Source organism: Plecotus auritus (genome assembly GCF_963455305.1).
Source record: "Plecotus auritus genome assembly, chromosome: 2".
In the NCBI taxonomy this organism is placed as follows: Eukaryota; Metazoa; Chordata; class Mammalia; order Chiroptera; family Vespertilionidae; genus Plecotus; species Plecotus auritus.
The window spans coordinates 58,146,694-58,171,557 of NC_137771.1; the positions used below are offsets into that span (position 1 = coordinate 58,146,694).

General features: G+C 39.8%; 1 protein-coding gene across 3 annotated transcripts in view; it reads left to right on the plus strand.

The window, feature by feature from the left end:
- Nucleotides 1–2,042: 2,042 nt before the first annotated feature.
- AK5 (adenylate kinase 5) overlaps nt 2,043–24,864 on the plus strand; it is a 204,781-nt gene continuing 181,959 nt past the window's right edge. For 2 of the 3 annotated variants that reach the window (XM_080656835.1, XM_080656837.1), the window contains exons 1-5: nt 2,043–2,495; nt 6,655–6,841; nt 12,802–12,969; nt 23,997–24,166; nt 24,277–24,390. In XM_080656835.1, the coding sequence (XP_080512961.1) occupies nt 2,436–2,495; nt 6,655–6,841; nt 12,802–12,969; nt 23,997–24,166; nt 24,277–24,390 (699 nt within the window). In that variant the 5' untranslated portion in view covers nt 2,043–2,435. The remainder of the gene's footprint in view (nt 2,496–6,654; nt 6,842–12,801; nt 12,970–23,996; nt 24,167–24,276; nt 24,391–24,864) is intronic. The other variant, XM_080656836.1, reaches the window with a different exon arrangement.

Below are 24,864 nucleotides of genomic sequence, written 5' to 3' on the forward strand. Positions count from 1 at the left end.
TCTCCAGGAGAATCTAAGCTCTTGACAGCAGGAATTATGTCTGTCTTATTTACTGCTGTTTCTTAGAACCCAGCACACTCTCCCATCGTGGGAGCAGAAGAAACTCTATGGAGAGACACCAGACATGCAGCAACCATCTTGATTTGTTAGCACTTGCAGGAATGCATCCCCAAGTAAATCAAGAGCCAAGGGCCATGAACCCTTTATACACCCAGCCCTAGAACTTCCTTGCAGGGACTAGTGGGCCAGCTTTCTCATGGCAAGGATGTATTTGTTGTTCCTTGTCCTTTCTCTTTCCTCTCTTCCAAACCATCAGCCTGTCTTGTGAGCGTCATGTAATAGCAGCTCTTTCCCCTAGCAGGCCACCACTCCCTTTGCAAAAGTAATTATGAACATCTTGCCTCCTTCATACATCTGGAACACACCAAAAAGTGCAGATTGCCAGTACATAAGGCTACCTGAAAGTCTGCCGTCTCTCCAGATGCTATGTTTTCCAGGCTATCTAGAATATTTAGAGCAATGCAGTCTTTCTTACGTACTCTCTTTATACAAGCCAGTTGCCATCCTGGCCCGACTACACTAATGTGCAGTTAGGATACGTTTCTCCCCGGAAGGGAGGGAGGATGTGAGCTGAGCTCTGCCAGATTCTTTTCTGTAAAGGATGACCTTGACAGGTCCTGCAGAAAGTGGCCTCTTCAGTCCTAGGTGCTTCACGTCAGCTGTGCCTGTTCAAAAGGAAGCCTTCATGCCAGGGACGCTGGTACTTTCCAAGCACTGTTGCCTAGGGAAAAGACAGTACTTTCACCACGACCATGAGTCAAAAAATGGAAGGTGGGCCTGTAAGTGATGTGGCATATTCTGAGGGCAGAAACCAATTTCCCTGGAACTGGAACACCTGTCTCATTTAAGACTACCATTTGACACATGGTTTCACAAGAGCTCAGAAAAATTTCATTTACTTTACAAAACTCAATTAATTCTTGACTTTCCTCCCTTGGGTAAAACAAAAAGGCAGCTACAGTGAAAGCTTGAGAAGCAGATGTTTGGGGCGGGGGGGAGTAGAATGAAGAAAAGATCTGTAATGGACAATCAGACACTGATATTTTGGAAACAGTTGCAATATTGCTTCTCCCTCTGGCCAGACCCCAGATGTCAGCTCCTATCAGAGCCGCCCTTTCTATCACACACCCTCCCACAGAGTCAGGCCTTGCACACAGTTCAAGATCATAGTCTCAGTGTGCCATGGGCCATCTTTCAAACAGCCAATGAAAAGATATTTTAATGGAGGAAATGAGTCATCTTGGGAGATAGGAAGAAGATGGCTACACTTCGATAATAAGGAGATCCTTCACCTACATTGCTGCCTTAAGGCACCCACTCATACTTACCTTGGAGTGATTGATGGCCCACTGGGTGCATATTCTTCAGATCTAATTAATGATGCCTCCCACCCCACCTACTAGTCATGTTTTCAATTTCAGCAGCTTTCCACCACCACCTACTTCTCTCCTCTATCTTCCCATTCCTCTCTATGGAGATAAGTTACTAGTTGGCTACTTGCTAATCCTTCTGTTAATGAATAATTTAGGCCTCATACCGAAATCTGTAAGAATTTGTTGCACAGACGGAAAAAAAATTCGAAACCAGCTAGCAAAACTTTCCTGAAGGATAGAAATACCCAAGATCTAAAACTTGTTTTAAGGAGATGGATTCCACACCTCAGATCCCTCTTTCCGCCTTACCCCAAGCTTTTTATTATGGAAGATTGTAATCTTAGGAATAAATCATAAATTCTGTGACAATTAGGTTTCTTCCTGGGAGTTCCTTAGGGACCAGGAGTAACCGTGTGGGTGGGAATGGAGAAGTGCTAAGGTCGCAGGTTCCTAGAGCCCCCGACTCTGTTCCTTTGGCCACCTGGTCCCAGGTTGCTGCGTACCCTGGGCGACCCGGAGGGGTGTGACTGGGAGCCCCCAGAGCACGCGCCGGTGCCCACCCCCGCACTCTGAGCCCGCCCACCCTCCCCCGCAGCCTGAGTGACCGCAGAGGCGGACTGGGCTGGGGAGGAGCAGAGCAGCGCGCGCCGAGCCGGAGAGGCGGGCGGGCTGCAGCCTCGTGTCCGCTTCTCAGTCCTCCCTCCTCCACTCCCTCCGCCCCTCCCCTGGCAGCCGCGCTGCCTGGGAACCCGGGAAGCCGCTGCTCCCAGCCCGCAGCCTGGGTGCGGGCGCCCGAACCAAGGCGGAGGTGGCGGGAGCGGGGAGACCACCAGCCCCGGGGAAAGGCGAGGGGGCCCTGGGCTGAGAGGGCAAAGCTGAGCGTGTGTTTGCGCGTGAGAGCGGGGGCTGCACGGTGCCCAGCGCGGACCCCTTCAGCCCCAGCCCAGGTCGCCGCATCCCCGGAGCCTCCCCGCCTGCGCCCAAGGCACGCGCGGCACAGCCATGAACACCAACGATGCTAAGGAGTACCTGGCCCGGAGGGAGATCCCTCTCCTTTTCGAGGTAGGGGGCTCCGGCTGGCGGAGGGGCGGAGGATGGGGAAGGTCGGGAAGGGCATTTGGGGGGCTCGGGGTGAGGAAGCCGCTCCCCGTCCCACGTTGCCGACGCGGGGCAGGGAAGTGAAGGGACTAACAGAAGCTCGCCCGCCTGCCCGCTCGCCCGGAGGTAGCCGCCTTTCCCGGGGATTGCCGGGGTCCTTGTCCATAGGCTGGGCTCAGAAGCCCGCATTTCCCAGATCAAGTTCCAGCCTTCCAGCGGGCTCTGGAAGCAGCCTGCAGCCCTCGGAAGTGGACGCCCAGGTGGGCTCAGACAACGGCCGGCCGCGCTCTCTGGACGCCAGGGTCAGGCCAGGTGGGCACGTTGGCGCCCGAGAGCGAGCTGGGTCTGGAAACCGAGGGAGGGGGTCTAGAGCCCTAACCCCTCCGCGCGCCAATGTTCGGGGTCCCCGCGGTGAAGGCAAAGTGTGGACGGAAGCAGCCCTCGCCGGGGACAGCTAGGAGGAGAGGGATGAAGATGCAAAAACAAATCCAAACCCATCAAGTGCAGCGCTACCTCCAGGGTGGCAGGCCGCCAGCGCTGCTCTGCGCTTTCGGTGAATGAACTCCTGAGCACGTTTTTCTGTCGCCTTGGGAGGGAGGGTTGTCTTTGTCGCCTGCCTCGCCGCAGCTTTCGCCAGCCCACACCTAGAGAATGCGGGTCGGGGAGGGATGGGGAGGCGGGCGTGTCTCCTGTTGCTCTGTCTTCAGACCGCAGCACAGCAGCATCTGCATCTGGGGCCGGGCAGTAGGGGCACTTGGAGAATGTGGAAGAGGAGGCTTGAGGAACTAAAGGAACCTCGGTTAGTTCTAAACCACAGTCTCCGTCACGGATCGTGTTGCTTCCTTCTTTCCATATTTGAATTTTAAAATACTTGTTTAGGTTAGACAGAAAAAAGAATGAATCCGAGCCAAGCTTCACGGAGAGAACCCTGAAAGGAGAAATCCGTTCACTGCATACCTTACCCGCCCCCCCCCCCCCCCATTTCTTTAAGGTGATGACTATAGACTGATAGAGTAAACTAATGGTCTTGAGTTGCCCTTTTCTCTGTTTGGAGGGGTTTCTTCTGTCAAAAGAAATTTTAAAAGACCACTTGGGAGAAGAATTTTGCCCCTATTTTTCCAAATTATCTTTAAAACTGGTCACCATCATTATAGATCTTCATTTTTTGTGTTCACCTCTGTAAGCCACCGTTTTTAGGTTCATCTGAAGCCAAGATTTTCAGGTAAACCACCTACTACTTAGCACAAGTCTGGTATGTGAAGCCCCAAATCTAGCAAGTGTGTTACTTGTGTTTGAAAATCATCAGGAGGTGCTGTGTAAGGACAGGTGTTAGGGGTATGTAGGCTTCCTGCTAAGAGTTTTTCTTTTTTAATTTTCAAAAAGTAAATATGGAGATGAAGAGTTGATGGTTTTTGTCATAAATACTGCTACTGAGATCAATTTCATTCCTACACTTCTAAAAGAATAACTGCAGGAGAGCTACCTGTTTGTAAAAAGCTAGTTAATAGGACATCTCTTTCTTATAAATAAATGTGGGTACTGTTTTTCCTCCTTGGTGGAAAGTAACCACGGAGAATTTTGACAGGTTGTTCCTGAAAATTTACACCATATCTGCGAATAAGGAATGGCAGGGTTTTTTGTTGTTGTTTTGTTTTTTGTGGGTTTTGTTGTTTTTTTGTTTGTTTGTTGTTGTTTTGTTTTTGGTTGTTCAGCTGTTATGCTTTTCTTTCCTTGTCTTTTCTGCATATGAATTGGATATCTTGAGATAATGCACACCCAGAAAAGGAAGTAACTCAGGAGAAATGCGGTTGTACAGTGTACTTAAATGCAGTCTTGGGCAATGGAAGAAGACTGCTGGTGTCCTCCAGAGGCCTGCCAGAGAAAAGAATCTGTGTTGGGCTCAGCAGTGAGAGAAGTAAAACATGGCATTTCTCCATGTGATGAGTGTAGACAGCAATACCAAATGCTTTAAGTTTCCAAAATGGACTTTTTGTTTCAAAACCACAATCTAGGTACACACAGTTTCTAGGTAACAAAGTTTAACCATTAGATATCTGTCAAACAGTGAACTCAAAGAGATGGAATAATAATGTTTGCTGATTATCTTAGATCTGATCTGTGATGGTGGCTGGCTACTAAAAGAAAGGATTTAAATTATCCATAAATGAGTAGAACTCATTCCCTCCCCTCTTGTGAAAGCAATACCCTTAAGGGAATCAGTTTTGTTAAAAGAGGCTAGAAATGTATATTTTCAAGTAAAAACAAACAAACAAACAAAAACCTTCGTTGAGTAAGTTTATTCATTTTAGGCCATAATAAGGATAAAAAAATAAAAGACCAAATCTTGAATTCATATTGTATTTGGATTATGCATGGGGCACAGATAATCTGTCATTTCTCTTCATCCCACATCATATTTTTGCAAGATGTAGAGAGAGGACTAGATGGGCTTTTTAATCAGAAACATTGAGTTGGAATCCTTGGCCTAGGCGTTTCTAGATGAGAAATCTTGATCAACTCATTAACCTCTCTGATCCATGATTTCCTATTCTATAAAGTGAGGATAATAATGCTGTATAGAAATGAGAGTATACTGGGTAAGCTAATGCCTGCAGAGACACAGAGTAAGCATTGCCACAGTTAACCAAATTAACATGGGCCGTGAGAAAGTTAAACACAGTGTGTGTGTGTGTGTGTATGAGTCACAGGTTTTGACACACAAGCTGGATGTGGATGCCCCAGTTAGTTTCTTCCCCTCCGTCTGCAATTGAACTTTTTTGATTGAACACTTTAGCCACACTATTTAAGATTTCAGAGAAAAACTTACCTAGTAAGAATTGCCTACCATTTTGAGCAAATTGTACCAGAATAATTTGAAAATAGAATACTGTACTTAGGAAAGATTTCAGCCTTTTAAAGGGTGGGTGTTTTAGACATTAATAATGTACATTGGTGATAATAATCCCCAATGTTTTTTCCATGGAATATTCTAATGGAAAATATTTTTCACACCAGTCCGATTCCTAGGAGTCAACATTTCCAAATTGGTGGCATTTTTAGAAATTAGTATATGTGACACATCAGACACCAGGAACAGAAAAAAGCAATACAAGCCAAAACCGGTTTGGCTCAGTGGATAGAGCGTCGGCCTGCGGACTGAAGGGTCCTGGGTTCGATTCCGGTCAAGGGCATGTACCTTGGTTGCGGGCACATCCCCGGTGGGAGGTGTGCAGGAGGCAGCTGATCGATGTTTCTCTCTCATCGATGTTTCTAGCACTCTATCCCTCTCCCTTCCTCTCTGTAAAATATCAATAAAATATATTTAAAAAAAAAAGAAAAGAAAAAAGCAATACAGGATCATGCTCCCCGCCCCACCCCACCCCCGTAACCTCTGGATATTATAGTGACTTATTATGTATCAAGTAACATTTTTTGAGTCTCAGACTTCATGTTTTCAGTGAAGTGTTTTTCCTAATTAGAAAACTGTTCAATATGCACCTACTGTATGTCAGAGAAAGTGTTAGGGGCAGGAGATTGAAAAATAAACAAGACCAACACTGTGTTGTTGAAAGGTTTATAGTTTAAATGAGGAGACTAACATGTATATTGATGATTTCAGTATAAATGACAGGTAAGTTTTCTTTTTCTGTGTACCTTCGGAACATAGAAGAAGAGTTCCATAAGCCAACCTGAGGGCTCAAGGGACATTATCACATAATTATAATAATATTAACTAAAACTACCAACAACATTTATTGAGCCCTTTATGTGTGCCAGGCACTTACTATGAATTTTACAAATGTTAAGTTTTTAGTCCTTTAAAAACCCTCTGAGGTAGGTATTATTACTCCCATTTTATACAGGAAGAAACTGCAGCTTGGAGACTTTAATAGAATTGCTGTTCCATTTTAAACTAGATAGTTGCCTTCATCATTTAAAAAGCACAGAATGCTCAGCTGAAAACTAATTGATCAAGAATTTAAGGAATTGTCTTAACCAGATAATTCAACTCTTAATTATTTATTAAAAGACAAATGCAAAGAACAAAAACAACCAGGAATTTAGAGATGGGGCATACTCTATTTTAACAAAGGCGATTTTAAAACATTTTATTGTATTTCAGAGCCTTTTGAATGGACTGATGTGTTCTAAGCCAGAAGACCCAGTAGAGTACTTGGAAAGTTGTTTACAGAAAGTAAAGGAACTAGGCGGCTGTGACAAGGTGAAATGGGATACATTTGTCAACCAGGAAAAGAAGACTTTACCTCCGCTCAACGGAGGACAGTCACGGAGATCCTTCCTAAGATCTGGTAATGTATATGCAGAATAATAGACAGTCTATATTTCTGGCAGTTCTCATTAAAACACCATATAAACTGTAAGCAATGATTTAATTTATTAGGTTTCCAAACTCCTGGAAGGATATTTGACCTTGGAATATGATTCATCTCCCCCTGCTACTAATTCTAATCACCTCTGTGATAAGACCAACAAAATCACATACCATTGTCCAGCACTTAACTATAAATGAAGTTTTATATTTCTGAGGTCATTACCTTGTGAAATGAATTGCATTAGCAGACTTGAATTGTTCTTAAAATTGCAAATAAGACTTTTCCAAATAAATGAGATGACAGACAAAAATGGTAGTTATTACTAGCTGGGAAGAGATTTGATTTATTAATATGTTTTCAAATTCAGAGTTCATATTAATGCATCTGCATAAATGCATATAAGGTTTATACTTGTTAATTCAACAGGATTTATTAAGCAGCTACTGAATGCAATACATTACATTAGGCATTTGGGTGCTATGAAAGAAGTAGAAGACATGAACATGTTTAACAATATTAGAAATAGTGTGAAGCTAATTTGTTAGAGGAGATTCATGGTATTCTGATAACTTTCTGAAACAGTTGCTTATCAAAATTAGTGGTTCAGCACCAGCCAACCAGCCTTTTAGACTCTGTATGAAATTGAGATGTAAAATAGTACATGCAAAATGGAATCAGTTCCAGTCAGGGGAAACTAAATTAATTCTTTCCCAGTAGTCAAGATCATTATATCTTCCAAAATCAAACCATTCTCAAAAATTGTACCAATGAAAAGTTTCAGCTATATAGACAGAGTTTAAAATAAACATCATTCTATTTGCAATAAGTACAAGGGGAAATAAATCTTAATTTATCTTACTTAGTCATGACCCACTTGGGTTTTATCTGAATGCAGTGTGGGAAAAAGTCAAATGTGTTAATTTTTAAGAAATACAAGCAGAGAGGGAAAGCAGAAACCTTGGGTCAGAAACATCTCCAGAGAGGAGAATCCTTCCCTGCCCATGCAGGAGTCATCACTGGGTGATTTGGGATTGGATGCTTAAGAGAGCACCTTTAGCCAGTTACCGCTGCAACACACCACATAGTAAATTGCTGCTTTGGGGAACAAAATAATATTTTCACGGATCTGAAGAGTTCATGCACATTCCACAAATGGCTAATTTACTTCCCATGGTATCATCATATTGTTAGAATCTGGCTCAGTGTTAAATACATGCCCTAAGCCCTAGTTAAATCAAGTGAGACTAATATGGGTAACTGCTTTCTACACCTTAAAGCACTAACAAACCTCAGGTAGTACTGGATTTAGTCTAAGAAAATTTCACCTTTTTAAATTTAATTCGAAGAGGATATGATATTCTCTTAGTTGAAAGGCTGCTCGCAGACTGAGTATATAAAGTGACAGTTTTACAACACAAGAAATCTGTCTCTATTTTATACTGTTACTTGGCTTGATTATACATAGAAGCCAGACAGGCCAGTGTGTAAAAGCAAGTAGTGGGGACTGTGGTCAAACTAGAGGGCAGAACTAGAGAGCAGGGGTGGGAAACCTTTTTTCTGCCAAGGGCCATTTGGATATTTATAACATTATCAGCTTAATATAAATTTATGTTGCTATGAAAAAAGCTCCTAGACTTATTGAATTTTGAGTCTCACCTGCAGTTGCCTTGCAGGGCCGGACCAAATGATTTCGTGGGCCTTAAAAGGCCCTCAGGCCGGGCGTTCCCCACCCCTGGTCTAAAGGCAAGAACAAATTTTGAAAAAATGTCAAGCTGCACAAAACTTCTCTATAAGACTCTTTTTGGACTCACAGATGATCAAATTGTAACTCCTGATCTGGCAGAAGAAGCTAAAACAGGAATGGAAAATGTAGGTTTAATTTTCATTAGAATTAAAATTGCTTGTCTATTTTAGCCTCCATACCTGTCCCAGAATTCCCACTCAGATACTTTTTTTTTGAGGTTGGAAACTAATTATTAACATTTTAGGAATTGGAAAGATTAAGTTTAGCACAAAGACAAATGCCTGATTTCTATTTCAGAAGGAATGAGAAAAATGAGTCATTGTTTAGTTTTCTTATTGTGTTGAGGAAAAAAACAACCACCACCCGACATAGTTTTTTAATACCATCAGTGCCACAACTATAAAAAATAAAATTTTTAAAAAAGTTATTGTTATTGTGGAAAGTATAACAGATGTCCCCCTTTTTAAAAATTAATCATCAAATAGAACGTTTCCATGTACTATAGTGACAAGAATGTTGTACCATACTGTCCTTTTTTCTAGAATATATGTTGCAAAACAGACAAGGATTTGTCCTATGATAATAAAATTTTATTTAATGAAATGCTTTACCCATTTGGGCTTTGTAGGTTTTAGCTATAATTTATGGAATGAATTTTCAATTCAACAAAATTGCTAACTTCACAGTAATTTAAAGCATTATGATTATTTCTAGGAATAAATAGTTATTCATGCATTCTTGGTAAAATCTTGACAGAACTATGCTAATATGTAATGACCATGCAAAATTATTCTATCACATAAGACATTTTAATCATTTAAGCAAATGACTTCCCTAAGTAAAAATATGATAAAAAAAAAAAACACAAGGATAAATTATTGGCCGATAGTTCTTTAAGGCATATTACTACAGTAAATGTGAGATAAGCATGTGCTTTTTTCTGCTATATGTATACAATTGAACAAATAATAACCTGTGAATAAGAGTTCTGGTCCCATAGTTCCAAATGTACATAGAGTTTCTCTTCTGAACTATCACATTGTCATCTCGTACTCAACATATCCAAAATCAAGCATACAAACATACCATATTTGCTTCAAAACCAACACTCCCTTCTCCTTTTCCTATTTTCATGAAGTCAGTCAGTGAGTCAGCTTGAGCAATAAAATAACCATTTATTGAGTATTATGTGTCAGACTCTTAGGACTGAGCATGTATACACCAAGAAAGAAAAAACATGGCACCTGCCCCCATGGAGCTTACAGTCTAGCAAGGAAGTCAAGCATTAAAAATATACTTAGAAGCACAATGGGCGCTATGGGAAATGTCATATGCTATAGAACTAACCATGTTAACAGGAGGATGGGTCCAATCTAGGCTGGGGTTCAGGACACACTTCCTGGAAGAAGTGACATGCTGACTGACCCTCAGAGACAGTAAGCCATGTAGGTGTTAGAGAAGGATGGATGATTGAAGTACACCAGGGAGCAGAGAGAGAACAGAAGTTTCTGACCTAGAGAAGAGGCTGTGATAGAGGCAGGAATGAGAGAAGCTCAGTGTTCCCAGAACAGAGAAGAAAGCACAGAAAGATACTATATGAAATGCAATGCATTCCTTATCCTTTCAGACTTGAAACCTGGCAATTGTTTTTGAACTGTCACCTCCTTTCATTTCTCTTACCCCAATTCTAACCATGTCCTTCATGTCCAGACATTCATTTCTATTTCCCTTACTATCCTGCTAACCTGATCCCTTACTTCTCACCTGTGGATTACTTTAACAGCCTCTGAGCTGCTACTATTTCTGCTCCTTAGTCTCTCCCTACTCAAATCCATTCTAACCACCACCAGATTAATTTTCCTTAAAAAATTTCATATTTCATCATGTCATTTTTCTACACACACCCCTCTCCAAAAAAAAAAAAAAACAAAAAAAAAAAACAAAACAAACAAACAAAAAAAAAAACAAAAAACCTCCGCTGGCTTTCTACCAAATTAAAGCTAAACACCTTTACTCTGATATTCAAAGCCCTTCACGCTGTACCCACACTCTACCTGCGCATCTTCAGGCTTTTCTCCACGGGAAACTGTCTATTTCAACAAAGTTGTTCTCTTTGTTAATGATTCAACAAATATTTATTGGACACTGATTGTGCCAAGCACAGTTCTAGATCCCAGGGATACAGAGCTCCAGATAGGCCAGGTACCCCTGTCCTGAAACTTAACATTCTAATAGGAGAAAACAAACAATGAATGAGTAAGAGACCTCTCAGATGTGAGGTGGTAGGCTATGCAGATCATTATTGGAGTGATGTCCTTGAAGTTAACTGGGTGGCTACCCTAGATTAAAAAGTCAGCAAAGTCCTCTTCGTAGGAGGTTGACATTTAAGCTGGTATGTGAATGGCAAAAATCAGTCAGCCATGGGACCAACAGAGGAAGAACATTTTAGGCAGTGAACTGTGGGGACAGAGTGGAAGCAGGCAGACCTGCAAGAGTCTATGATAGTAGTTTAGGTAAATGATGATGGCTTGGAGAAGAGTTGTGGTAGTGGAGATGGATTTGGGAAATACTTTGGAGCTAGTCTCTGGGAGTAGACATGAAGAGTGAGGGAAGAAAGTAATCAAGGATAATGCCTAGTTAACATTATCCACCTGTGTTGGGTGACGTAATTCAATTTCAAGACAGAACAGGATACTGTTGTCAGTGCCTTCCCTGACGTAGCCCTTCCCAGAATTTTCTAAAGAATATCCACTGTCATCTGCAAACTATTCTCTGCCTTTTGTGGAACTAAATTAAGTCCAGTGGGACGGTAGTCAATGACCTCATTTATTGTTTGAACGGAGAATGGAAATTTCTACCTGATCAACCTGGAAGGAGGTGTGAGCATTATGCCACAATGAAATGCAGTGGTCCCCTCATGGAAGGCCAGGTGGCCTCCTGTCTCCTTTGTGCAGGTGTCTTTTGATCAGTTAGGGCTTCTCTGTGCCTCCTGGAATACTGACACAGGCATGGGGTGAGGAAGGAAGGAGCCATGAATTCATTATATACTGACAACTGGTCAAGACCACCTGCCTGATCTGGGCTTGCCAGCTCCGTCCTTTGGTCCTTTTGAAGATTTCATTTGTATTTCTGACTCTGAGTATTTGTGTTTTGTTTCCACCAAACCGAGACATACGTTCACATTTCATCACCTGTACTTATTATTTCAAAGTTCAGGTCTCTTTTGCAAGTCCTTTCCTACTACTCTAACCCAAATGGAGCTACCCACTCATTGAACTCCTGCCATTGTAGATGTAAATGTAAATCTTTATAGTTACATTTATAAATCAAGGAGGTTAAAGTAATCAATATTGGGAAAGTAAAATTCAATGGTGTTGAAAGATATTCTAAACGTAGAAATTGTTTGCTACCCTTTTACCTGTCTTGTAACAGTACCCTAAGTTTTTATGCATTTTACCACCAAGCCATTCCACTAGACTACACTGGAGTGCCTCGATTATAGTGAATGTGTATATATTTATTAAATAAATGAAATACATTATGTATAAGCATTGACCCATGGTCAGCTACGTATGGTTGTGAATGTTGTGATGGTGTGCACTACACAATTCTAGGGAGAACCATTTGCAGAGACCAGGATGTATATAAATGACCAAGCAAGAGTAGGCAACACTTAAGAAGGTTCCTTCAGTGCAGCGGTTGGCCAACCATGACCCATGGACCAACTCTGGCTCACTGCCTGTTTTTATAAATAAAATTTTATTGGAACAGGAGCACATCTATTTGTTTATCCAGGGTGGAGCAAAAGTAGGTTTACAGTTATGAGTATGCAAAACACAGTTTATTCTTGTATTATTTATTATGTATTATTTTCCATAAACTGTAAAACTATGTTTGCCCCATCCTATATATTGTCTATGACTGCATTCCTGCTTCTGTGACCAAGTTGAGTCTGAGACTGTATGTTCCTCTAAGCCCAAATTAATGACTTTGACCCTTTAAGAAAAAGTTTTCTGGCCACTTATGAGATGGGGTCTTCCTCAAGTTGAAAAAAAAAAAAATCAAACACATTTAGTTTTTAAATGTTGTTTACTAATCGAGTAAGTGCAAAAAAAAAAAAAAAAAAAAAAAAAAAGATGTTTCATTATGCTATTTTTTTTTTCCGTTTCAAAGTTGTCTTACTCTTTTGCAGTAATGCCTGAAAATTCAAACTTTCCGTATCGGCGGTATGATCGGCTCCCTCCAATCCATCAATTCTCCATAGAAAGTGATACAGACCTCTCCGAGACTGCAGAGTTAATTGAAGAATACGAGGTTTTTGATCCTACTAGACCGCGGCCAAAAATCATACTTGTCATAGGTATGAGGACAGAAAGCAAAATTCTCATACTATTTCTAACTTTGTGTATTTATTTGCATTTCAAAAAATTAAGTCAATTATGTATCACATTTGCAAAAAATTAGATAAAAAATGGCAAACAATAGAAACAAAAGCTCAAGAGACAATATGGAAATATTTTTAGCATAATTTTCAATACAACAGAAATTGTTATAATTATATAATCTAATGTTTCACTTTTATAGAGTCTATAACAGTGTCATAGAAATTCTCTATAATGAAAGTAAGGACTAATTCCTTCACAATTTTCTGTCCTGTGGTTTTGATTGTTTAATTTTTAACATAGATAACTGAATTTCTTAGACATTTTCTAAACACGATGGGTTTTTCCCTTTAACTCAGAAAAAATAAATATTTATTCACTGTTAACTTTAGAAAGGATAATAATAATAATATGTTGGAAAAGACTCATATAAGTGAATCATCCTTAGCAATTATAATAAAATGTAAATTTCAATGTTATTAGACAAGCATATCTAAAAGAGTTGTGTTGTGCAAGCATATAACATCTAAGAATTAATCCAAATTAATAGTGATAAGAGTTAATTTTTTAAATTCCCACTATGAATCTTTTTTAAAAATTTTTTCTCTTTATTGATTAAGGTATTACATATGTGTCCTTATCCCCCCATTGCCCACCCTTCGTGCCCTGACCCCCCCTAGTGACTGTGTCCATTGGTTATGCTTATATGCATACATACAAGTCCTTTGGTTGATCTCTCCCCCGTCCCTCTACACTCCTCTGCCTTCCCTCTGAGGTTTGACGGTCTGATCAATGCTTCTCTGTCTCTGGATCTGTTTTTGTTCATCAGTTTATGTTGTTCATTATATTCCACAAATGAGTGAGATCACCTGATACTTATCTTTCTCTGACTGACTTATTTCGCTTAGCATAATGCTCTCCAGGTCCATCCATGCTGTTGCAAAGGGTAGGAGTTCCTTTTTATAACAGCATAGTATTCCATTGTGTAGATGTGTCACAGTTTTTTAATCCACTCATCTGCTGATGGGCACTTAGGCTGTTTCCAAATCTTAGCTATGGTAAATTGTGCTGCTATGAACATAGGGGTGCATATATCCTTTCTGATTCGTGTTTTTAGTTTCTTGGGATATATTCCTAGGAGTGGGATCACTGGGTCAAATGGGAGTTCCATTTTTAATTTTTTTGTGGAAACTCCATAGTGCTCTCCACAGTGGCTGCACCAGTCTGCATTCCCACCCGCATTGCACAAGGGTTCCTTTTTCTCCACATCCTCGCCAGCATTTGTTGTTTGTTGATTTTTTGATGATAGCCATTCTGACAGGTGTGAGATGGTACCTCATTGTCGTTTTGATTTGGATATCTCGGATGATTAGTGACTTTGAGCATGTTTTCATATGTCTCTTGGTCTTCTGTATGTCCTCTTTCGAAAAGTATCTATTTAGGTCCATTGCCCATTTTTTGATGGGATTGTTTTTTTTCCCCCTTGTTAAGTTGTATGAGTTCCCTGTAAATGTTGGAGATTAAACCCTTATCGGATATAACATTTGCAAATATGTTCTCCCATGCAGTGGGCTTTCTTGTTGTTTTGTTGATGGTTTATTTTGCTATACAGAAGCTTTTTATTTTGATGTAGTCCCATTTGTTCACTTTCTCTTTAGTTTCTATTGCCCTAGGAGCTGTATTGGTGAAGATATTGCTTCGGCATGTCTGAGATTTTGCTGCCTGTGGATTCTTCTAAGATTTTTATGGTTTCCCATCTTAAATTTAAGTCCTTTATCCATTTTGAGTTTATTTTTGTGTATGGTGTAAGTTGGTGATCTAGTTTCATTTTTTTGCATGTGTCTGTCCAATTTTCCCAACACCATTTATTGAAGAGACTGTCTTGACTCCATTGTATGTTCTTGCCTCCTTTGTCAAATATTAATTGAGCATAGTGGTTTGGGTCAATTTCTTTTATTTTTTTAAATTTAATAAATCTTTATTGTTCAGATTATTACAATTGTTTCTCCTTTTTCCCCCCATAGCTCCCCTCCACCCGGTTCCCACCCCACCCTCTGCCCTTACCTCCCCAACACTGTCCTCATCCATAGGTGTACAATTTTTGTCCAGTCTCTTCCTGCACCCCCATACCCCTTCCCCCTGAGAATTATCAGTCCACTCCCTTTCTATGCCCCGATTCTATTATATTCACCAGTTTATTCTGTTCCTCAGATTTTTAATTCACTTGATTTTTAGGTTCACTTGTTGATACATATGTATTTGTTGTTCATAATTTTTATCTTTACTTTTTTCTTCTTCTTCCTCTTCTTAAAGAATACCTTTCAGCATTTCATATAATCCTGGTTTGGTGGTGATGAACTCCTTTAGCTTTTTCTTATCTGTGAAGCTCTTTATCTGACCTTCAATTCTGAATGATAGGTTTGCTGGGTAGAGTAATCTTGGTTGTAGGTTCTTGCTATTCATCACTTTGAAAATTTCTTGCCACTCCCGTCTGGCCTGCATAGTTTCTGTGGAGAAATCCGCTGACAATTGTATGGGTTCTCCCTTGTAAGTAATTAACTGTATTTCTCTTGCTGGTTTTAATATTCTCTCTTGGTCTTTTGCTCTTGGCATTTTAATTATGATGTGTCTTGGTGTGGTCCTCTTTGGATTCATTTTGTTTGGGGTTCTGTGCGCTTCCTGGACTTGTAAGTCTATTTCTTTCACCAGGTGGGGGAAGTTTTCGGTCATTATTTCTTCAAATAGGTTTTCAGTACCTTGCTCTCTCTCTCTTCTTCTGGCACCCCCATAATTCTGATGTTGGTACACTTGAAGTTGTCCCAGAGGCTTCTTACACTATCTTCAACTTTTTGGATTCTTTTTTCTTTTTGCTTTTCCAGTTGAGTATTTTTTGCTTCTTTGTATTTCAAATCTTTGACTTGATTCTTGCGGTCCTCTAGTCTGCTGTTGGGTCTCTGTATAATATATTTTATTTTAGTCAGTGCATGTTTAATTTCTAGTTGGTCCTTTTTCATATCCTTGAGGATCTCACTAAATTTATCGGCCTTTTCTAGGATATTCTTGAAAAGCCTTATAACCGTGGTTTTGAATTCTATATCCAGTCGTTTGTTTTCCTCCATTTCTTTCGTTTGTGTTCTGTTTCTTTGTCTCCACATTTTCGTTGCTTCCCTGAGTTGGTAGGGTAGCTTTGTGTGCTAGGTTTCCTATATGGCCCAGTGGGTCGGCCTCCACAGTTAACCTGAGGTGGACATTCTTGGTGCACCCCTTTGTGGACTGTGTGCTCAGCCTTGTTGTAGTTAAGTCTTGATTGTTGTTGGTATCACTGGGAGGAATTGACCTCCAGGCCAGTTGGCTGTGAGGATCAGCTGTGTCTACACTGGGAGAACTTCTGTGCTGGAGACACTCTTATGAGACAAGACTTGCAAAATTGCAAAAGCCTCTGTGCTCAGTTTGGATGGGCAGAGTCTCAGGGCGGAGCAGACAGTGTTGGCTTCCCGTCAGCCCTGCCCTTGGGCGCGCGCCTCCAGACCTCTGCCTTCTGCGGCTCCCCTGAGTTTTTGCCTGACAGTTTAGATTCCCCCCGTAAGAGCATGGGTCCCCAGGGGCTCTCCCGGAATGGGGTCCAGTGCAGTCGGAACTAGGTTCATGCAGTCAGGAGCTTCCGACTCCCTTCTGCTAGGGAATGCCTGCGGCAACCTCCGCGTTCAGTCTTCTCTGAGAGCACTTGCATGCCTCCAGACCCCTGCCCACCACGGCTCCCCCAAGTCTGCGAGTCTCCATGTGCCTTTCTCTCTACCTGACAGTCCAGACTCCCCCTGTATGAGCCTGGGTCCACGGGGTTTTGCCCAGAACTGGGATTCAGTGCAGTCGTAACTGGGGTTCAGTGCAGTCGGGGGCTTCCTTCCCCCTCCCACCAGAGAAAGCGAGCCAGGCACTCAGCCACCCTGCCTCTCTGCGCATGTGTCTCCGTACCTCAACCCTTTGCTGCTCCTCTGATTCTCCGTGAGCTTTTCTTTTTCCTTCTAGTTGTAGAATTTCCACTCAGCCAGCCTTCCTGTCGTTCTGGATGATGTCCATTCTGTCTTTTAGTTGTAGTTTTGAAATTGTTGTGAGAGGCAGCAGTTTAGGTGCTTACCTATGCCGCCATCTTGGTTTCTCCGTCGGTTTGGGTCAATTTCTGTGTTCTCTATTCTATTCCATTGATCCATATGTCTGTTCTGTGCCAGTACCAGGCAGTTTTGAGAACAGTGGCTTTGTAATATAGCTTGATATCTGGTATTGAGACCCCACCTACTTTGTTCTTCTTTCTCAGGATTGTTGCAGCTATTCAGGTTTTTTTTTATTCCAGATGAATTTTTGGAGAGTTCGTTCTAGGTCTGTGAATTATGCCGTTGGTATTTTAATGGGGAGTGCATTGAATCTATAGATTGCTTTGGGTAGTATGGACATTTTAATGATGTTGATTCTACCAATCCATGAACACGGTATGTTCTTCCATTTGTTTATGTCTTCCTCTGTCTCTTTTTTCAGTGTCCTGTAGTTTTCCGCATATAGGTCTTTTACCTCCTTAGTTAAGTTTATTCCGAGGTATCTTAATTTTTTTTTGTGCAATGGTAAATGGGATTGTTTTTTTAAATCTCTCTTTCTGTAAGTTCATTATTGGTGTATAAAAATGCCATAGAGTTCTGGGCATTAATTTTGTATCCTGCTACATTGCCGAATTCACTTATTAAGTCTAATAATTTTCTGATGGAGTCTTTAGAGTTTTCTATGTACAGTATCATGTCATCTGCAAATAAGGACAGTTTTACTTTTTCTTTTCCAATTTGAATGCCTTTTATTTCTTCTTTTTGTCTAATCGCATGGCTAGTACTTCCAGTACTATGTCAAACAGGAATGGTGAAAGTGGACATCCCTGTCTTGTTCCTGTTCTAGTGAAATGGTTTTAGTTTTTGCCCATTGAGTATGATGTTGGCTATAGGTTTGTCATATAAGACTTTTATTATGTTGAGGTGTGATCCTTCTATTCCCATTTTGCTGAAGGATTGTATCAAGAAAGGGTGTTGGATTTTGTCAAATGCTTTTTCTACATCAATTGATATGACTATGTGATGTTTATCTCTCAATTTGTTTCCCACTATGAATCTTATGTTGAATATGGAAACATCATTCTGATGCCATTTCACAAGGAATAGGTACTGAAAATATTTTAAGTACTTTTTTGAACACTCTTGCAAATTCTGGCTCCCTCAAAATCTATAAAGATACCTGTGAACATGAAACATATGTAGTCATTGTCTCATTTTCCAGTTTGACTCAGCTCTCACAGAGATTACTGACAGCAAAAAATCTAATGTGAAATGCTCAAGGCTATTTTCGTCAGTAACTGTTAACCGAAGGAAAATGTATATATACATCATTGATACAAGGAACTGCTCCTAGAAGATATAATAATGATGGCAACTAGGGAAAAAGCATGAAAATAAACACTACAAGCTATAACAAGAATTTAAGTTCACCAGAGTAGGAGTGACATTTGTATATCTCTAAGTGTAGTGAAAATGAAATTGCAAACCTATCCAACCCTGAATTGTTTATAATAATATAATAAGAAGAAAATATATAAATCAACTTTCCAAAAGTCAAAATATTCTTATAGTGTATGATAGTCACTCTTATAAATTTCTATCTATTCTTGAAAATGTAATTTGTGTGTGTGTGTGCTTAAAATTTTGAGGTCCTTAACTATAAGACAAAGAAATACTTTATTAAAAGAGCTATAGGTGAAGAATAATTGGAAATTATTTTACCATTTTATAATTACATATTATTCAAATTTTGGTCTTATTGTTCCTGTTAGTAAATATTAGTGATTATTAACAGGATGAGCAAAGGAGACTGGATTGACCATGAAAAAAGTGAAATACCAAATTGCTCTTGTGTAAAACAGCACATAGGTGAATGTTTTGTGATTGTGATTTTTATATAAAAATGATTAAAATATTTCAGTAAACTAAGATCTTTGGAGGAGATATAGATCTTCCACTTCACAATTCCTTTGTTACTTAGTAAAATCAACTTGCTTTCCAAGGGTGTGATTTTGGTTTTAGACTTGCATGCTGAATTGTAAATTTTCTGTATTACAAGAATGATACAAAACCAATGATTATAAATAATTTTTAGAGAATTGAGATAAAAGAAGAAAGGAAAAGTCAAACCTTAGGTTATCTAAGAAAATTGGGGCAATTTTAAGAAGTTTCTATAATCAGAGAAACCAAGATGGCGGCATAGGTAAACACCTAAACTGCTGCCTTGCACAACAATATCAAAACTACAACTAAAAGACAAAACGGACACCATCCAGAACCACAGGAAAGCAGGCTGAGTGGAAATTCTACAAATAGAAGAAAAGAGGAAAGCACATTTAGACTCAGAGGAGCTGCAAAAGGCTGAGGTACAGAAACTCGCACCCGGAGAGGACGGGCGGCTGTGTGCATGGGCAGTTGAAAGCGTGGCTGGCTTTCTAAAGTGGGAAGGAGAAGGAAGCTCCCAACTGCACTGAACTCCAGTCCCGGGCGAGACTCTGGGAAACCAGACTCATTCGGGGGGAATCTGGACTGTCAGAAAAAGAGAAAGCACACTGAGACTCGGGTACTGCAGAAGGCAGAGGTCCGGAGGCGCGCACGCACAGAGAGGATTGACTGCTGAATGCATGGGAGGCTGAGTGCGCCACTGGCTTTCTAAAGCGGGAGGGAGACTGAAGCTTCCAACTGCACTGAACTCCAGTTCCGGGCAAGTTTCTGGGAACCCCGACTCATTCCGGGAGAAACTGGACTGTCTGGCAGCAGGCGAAACTCAAAGGCGGCTTTCTCTCAGAGGTGCTTGCAGTGATTACCAAGGGAGGCTGAGACCCAGGAGCCTCATGGGGCAGGGCTGACGGGAAGCCAAGGCTGTCTGCTCTGCCCTGAAACTCCACCCCATCCAAGCTGAGCACAGAGGCTTTTGCAATTTTGCAAGTCTTGTCTCATAAGAGTGTCTCCAGCACAGAAGTTCTCCCAGTGTAGACACAGCTGATCCTCACAGCCAACTGGCCTGGAGGTCAATTCCTCCCAGTGATACCAACAACAATCAAGACTTAACTACAACAAGGCTGAGCGCACAGTCCACAAAGGGGTGCACTAAGAGTGTCCACCTCAGGTAACTGGGGAGGCTGGGCCACTGTGCCCTAGAGGATACCTACCACACAAAGCTACTCTACCAACTCAGGGAAGCAACGAAAATGCGGAGACAAAGAAACAGATCACAAATGAAAGAAATGGAGGAAAACAAATGACTGGATATAGAGTTCAAAACCACGGTTATAAGGTTTTTCAAGAATTTCCTAGAAAAGGCTGATAAATTTAGCGAGACCCTCGAGAATATGAAAAAGGACCAACTAGAAATTAAACATGCACTGACTAAAATAAAATATATTATACAGAGACCCAACAGCAGACTAGAGGACCGCAAGAATCAAGTCAAAGATTTGAAATACAAAGAAGCAAAAAACTCTCAACCGGAAAAGCAAAAAGAAAAAAGAATCCAAAAATTTGAAGATAGTGTAAGGAGCCTCTGGGACAACCTCAAGCGTACCAACATCAGAATTATGGGGGTGCCAGAAGAAGAGAGAGAGCAAGATACTGAAAACCTATTTGAGGAAATAATGACCGAAAACTTCCCCCACCTGGTGAAAGAAATAGGCGTACAAGTCCAGGAAGCGCACAGAACCCCAAACAAAATGAATCCAAAGAGGACCACACCAAGACACATCATAATTAAAGTGCCAAGAGCAAAAGACCAAGAGAGAATCTTAAAAGCAGCAAGAGGAAAAAACAGTTAATTACCTACAAGGGAGCACCCATACAATTGTCAGCTGATTTCTCAATAGACACTATGCAGGCCAGACGGGAGTGGCAAGAAATTTTCAAAGTGATGAATAGCAAGAACCTACAACCAAGATTACTCTACCCAGCAAACCTATCATTCAGAATTGAAGGTCAGATAAAGAGCTTCACAGATAAGAAAAAGCTAAAGGAGTTCATCACCACCAAACCAGGATTATATGAAATGCTGAAAGGTATTCTTTAAGAAGAGGAAGAAGAAGAAAAAAGTAAAGATAAAAATTATGAACAACAAATACATGTCTATCAACAAGTGAATCTAAAAATCAAGTGAATAAAAAATCTGATGGACAGAATAAACTGGTTAATATAATAGAATCAGGGTCATAGAAAGGGAGTGGACTGACAATTCTCGTGGGGAAAGGGGTATGGGAGGTGTGGGAAGAGACTGGACAAAAAACGTACACCTATGGATGATAACAGTGTGGGGGAGGTAAGGGCAGAGGGAGGGGTGGGAACCAGGTGGAGGGGAGCTATGGAGGGAAAAAAGAGGAACAATTGTAATAATCTGAACAATAAAGATTTATTAAATTTAAACAAAGAAATTTTTATAATCAAATTCATCCAATAAATTAATGCTATTCTCTGTCAATTGTATTAATTAATTGTGTTGTCTGCTATTGCCTCCATTAGTTGACAAAAAAGAATTTTTTTCTGTTAAGGTGCTATAAATTTCTTAGTATGTTTAAGTTTTTTAAAATTAAGTGGAATTTATATTCTATTTGTTTGATGGTTTGTAAGATTAAGTATGAAAATATAGTTTATGCAAGATAACTTTCATTCTTCAGGGATCAAATCAATTTGAAATTTTGATGGAGTGTTCATAATTTTTCCCCTTCAAGCTAATCCATGATTTGCCCATAGGTTAATAGGCTAAAAGCACCTATTTAGAACCCAAATTAACTTTTGATTTGCAAAGTAATGAATTTAATCTGATAATAGTTCATAATGTTAAATGTTATCAAATAGTATTTAGAGGTTCTTAGAGAACGATAAAAATGTAAACAAATTCCTATACTAAGTTTAATAAACAAATAAAAAGGTGAGAGCCAGATATTATTAGGTACATTATTTGGGATTGGGGTTTCAAGGTGATTCTCATTATATTAGTTGATCTTAGACTTCTGCACATTCAATTTTTTAATGAGAAAATAAGCCCTAAGTCTACCCACTTGGAACTCTTCTGTCAAAAACAAAACACTTGTCTTCTTTTTTTTTTCACTTATAATAGAGGCCCAAATTCATGCACAAAATTCATGCACCTGTGGGATCCCTCAGCCTGGCCTGCGGGATGGAGCTGAAATCGGCTCTCCCACATCTCCCAAGGGGTCCCGGATTGTGAGATGGTGCACGCCAGACTGAGGGACCCCACCAGTGCACAATCAGGGCCAGGGAGGGACCATGGGAGGGCTTCAAGGTGAGTCTGGACCATCTTGTTCAGTCCCGATTGGCCAGACCCCAGCAGCAAGCTAATCTACCAGTCGGATTGTCTTCCCCCTGGTGATCAGTGCAAGCCATAACAAGTGGTTGAGCCGCCTTAGCATATCCTTAGCATAGTACACTTGATTGAACAGCTGAACGGACACTTAGCATATTAGGCTTTTATTATATAGGATTATTTATAACAAGAATAAAAAATATTTACTAAATAACTATATATAAATGAATTCTACCCTCCAAAACTTAATATATTGAATTAGTAGAGAGAATATCAACTCACTTTCCTATTGAATTTTTATTTTCAATATTGCTTAATAAATTATAGTTATACTTTAATGAATATTACCAAAGCATTTTATTAGTTATAGACATTGACTTTAAAGATATTTTTGTCTACAGTCAATAATTTATGCTTAGGTATTTGAAAACATTTCATTTTTATAATTGTTAACAAATAAATCAGACTGGGCTGGTTACTATGCTGTATTTTGAAATTTATTTAGACTTCAGATTCCAAATCATCTAGCTTGTTTAGAAATATAAATTAACTAAAATAATCTAATATGATTTGGAAGTAAAATTTGAGCCATATATTCATAATTATTTTAGTACTTATGCTTTTAAAATTAAATGGCAACTATCAAGTGTTAGTATTATGTTATATTGCAAATGTTGATTATTTCACACTAACATATTACAAAAATCAAAGTTATCATGAGTTCTGTAAAATTATTCTACCTTGAGAATCTATTTCATTCACTCTGCATATTTGCTGCATAAAACTTGAACTTAAAGGAGATAGGGCAAGGACATGCATGAGCAGAAAAAGTTCAAGAAAAGATTTAAATAAGTTGTGTCAATATTATTGGGTTCCTGGTGAAAAAGGTGAAGGGGTTAAGCAAAAAAAAAAAAAAAAAAGATAATAAACTCATAGACACAGACAACAGTATAGTGATTACGAGAGGCAAATGGGGGGTGGGGGGAGGTAGAAGAGAGTAAAGGTGGAATAAATAATGGTGGGAAAAGACTGACTTTGGTTGGTGAACACACAATACAATATACAGATGATGTATTATAGAATTGTACACTTGAAACCTATATAATTTTATTAACCAATGATACCCCCAATAAATTCAATTAAAATTTTAATTTAAAAAAATTAGTGTGTCTTTGGTTCAAAAATAATTGTTATAGTTCACCCTATTACACATCAACTCTTTATTGACATGAAACACAGGTCTGTTATTTCAGTCATTGCCTTTGTATGCCATAGATTTTTCTTTGTTTCGGAGGAAAAAACTGAGAGCTTGCATAGAATAATAGTGAAGGTATCTTTCACCTGCATTGTTCAAAAACTTTTCAAATTAGTTATTTAGTAAAATAGGTAAAGGAAAAACTGTCTCTCATTTAATGCAGTTGATCACGACAGTTCTACCCTTTCCCTGGTTAATCTACACTCGCTCTGCATTCAGGAATGGGATTGAGATGCCACCAGTGGAACACGTACCTGCCCTGGTCCTTACTGTTAGTCTAGAAGCTGTATCTGAAGATGAAGGCAATCATTGTATAAAAGGGAGTTTCTTATTGTATCAGAAGGTCACGATTTAACCTGTTTTAAATCATAGGTGGTCCAGGAAGTGGAAAGGGTACTCAAAGTTTGAAAATCGCAGAACGTTATGGATTCCAGTATGTTTCAGTGGGAGAATTATTAAGAAAGAAGATCCACAGTGCCAGCAGCAACAGGAAATGGAGTCTCATTGCCAAAATAATTACAACTGGAGAGTTGGCCCCACAGGTACTGCTGTATAATTTGCTTTTTCTTTTTTAACACTTCTCTAGTTTTTATACCAGTTGTGAGTATACTTAGCTTAATTGCGGTTTTTCATCCTTTTTCCTTTATAAAAGGAAACAACAATTACAGAGATAAAACAGAGATTGATGCAAATTCCTGATGAAGAGGGCATTGTTATTGATGGATTCCCAAGAGATGTTGCCCAGGCTCTATCTTTTGAGGACCAAGTAAGAATGTCTTCTTATATTTTAAATGACCTACTTTTTACTTAAAACTTAGAGATTTTTTTAAAAAACTTCTTGGAAGACTTGCTGTTGTTGGGAATGAATTCTGGTCTGAAAACAGGCAAGTACATCAGTATGAGGTGGCAGAAGGTCATTTCCTTGGCACACAAGCTTAAAAACCGAAGACAGTCTCTGCCAAAAAGAAAAGACAAAAATTAATAGCAGATTTAATTTTTTACTGAAAATTCTAATCTCTGTAGCCTTTATTTCAAAATCTTTCGCTAGGATTGTATTTTTTTTATCTTTAATTAGTAAAAACAAGTCTTACTTGTTACTACCCAAGGATATACAACATCACCTGTACTTGCATTGTTACCAATTAAGGAAGCCCTCTTCCTGGGGTTGTGAAATACTAAACTATCTACCTATCACAAAGGAGGGTTCAGGTTGCCAAAGTTACTCAAATTTGAGTAGATT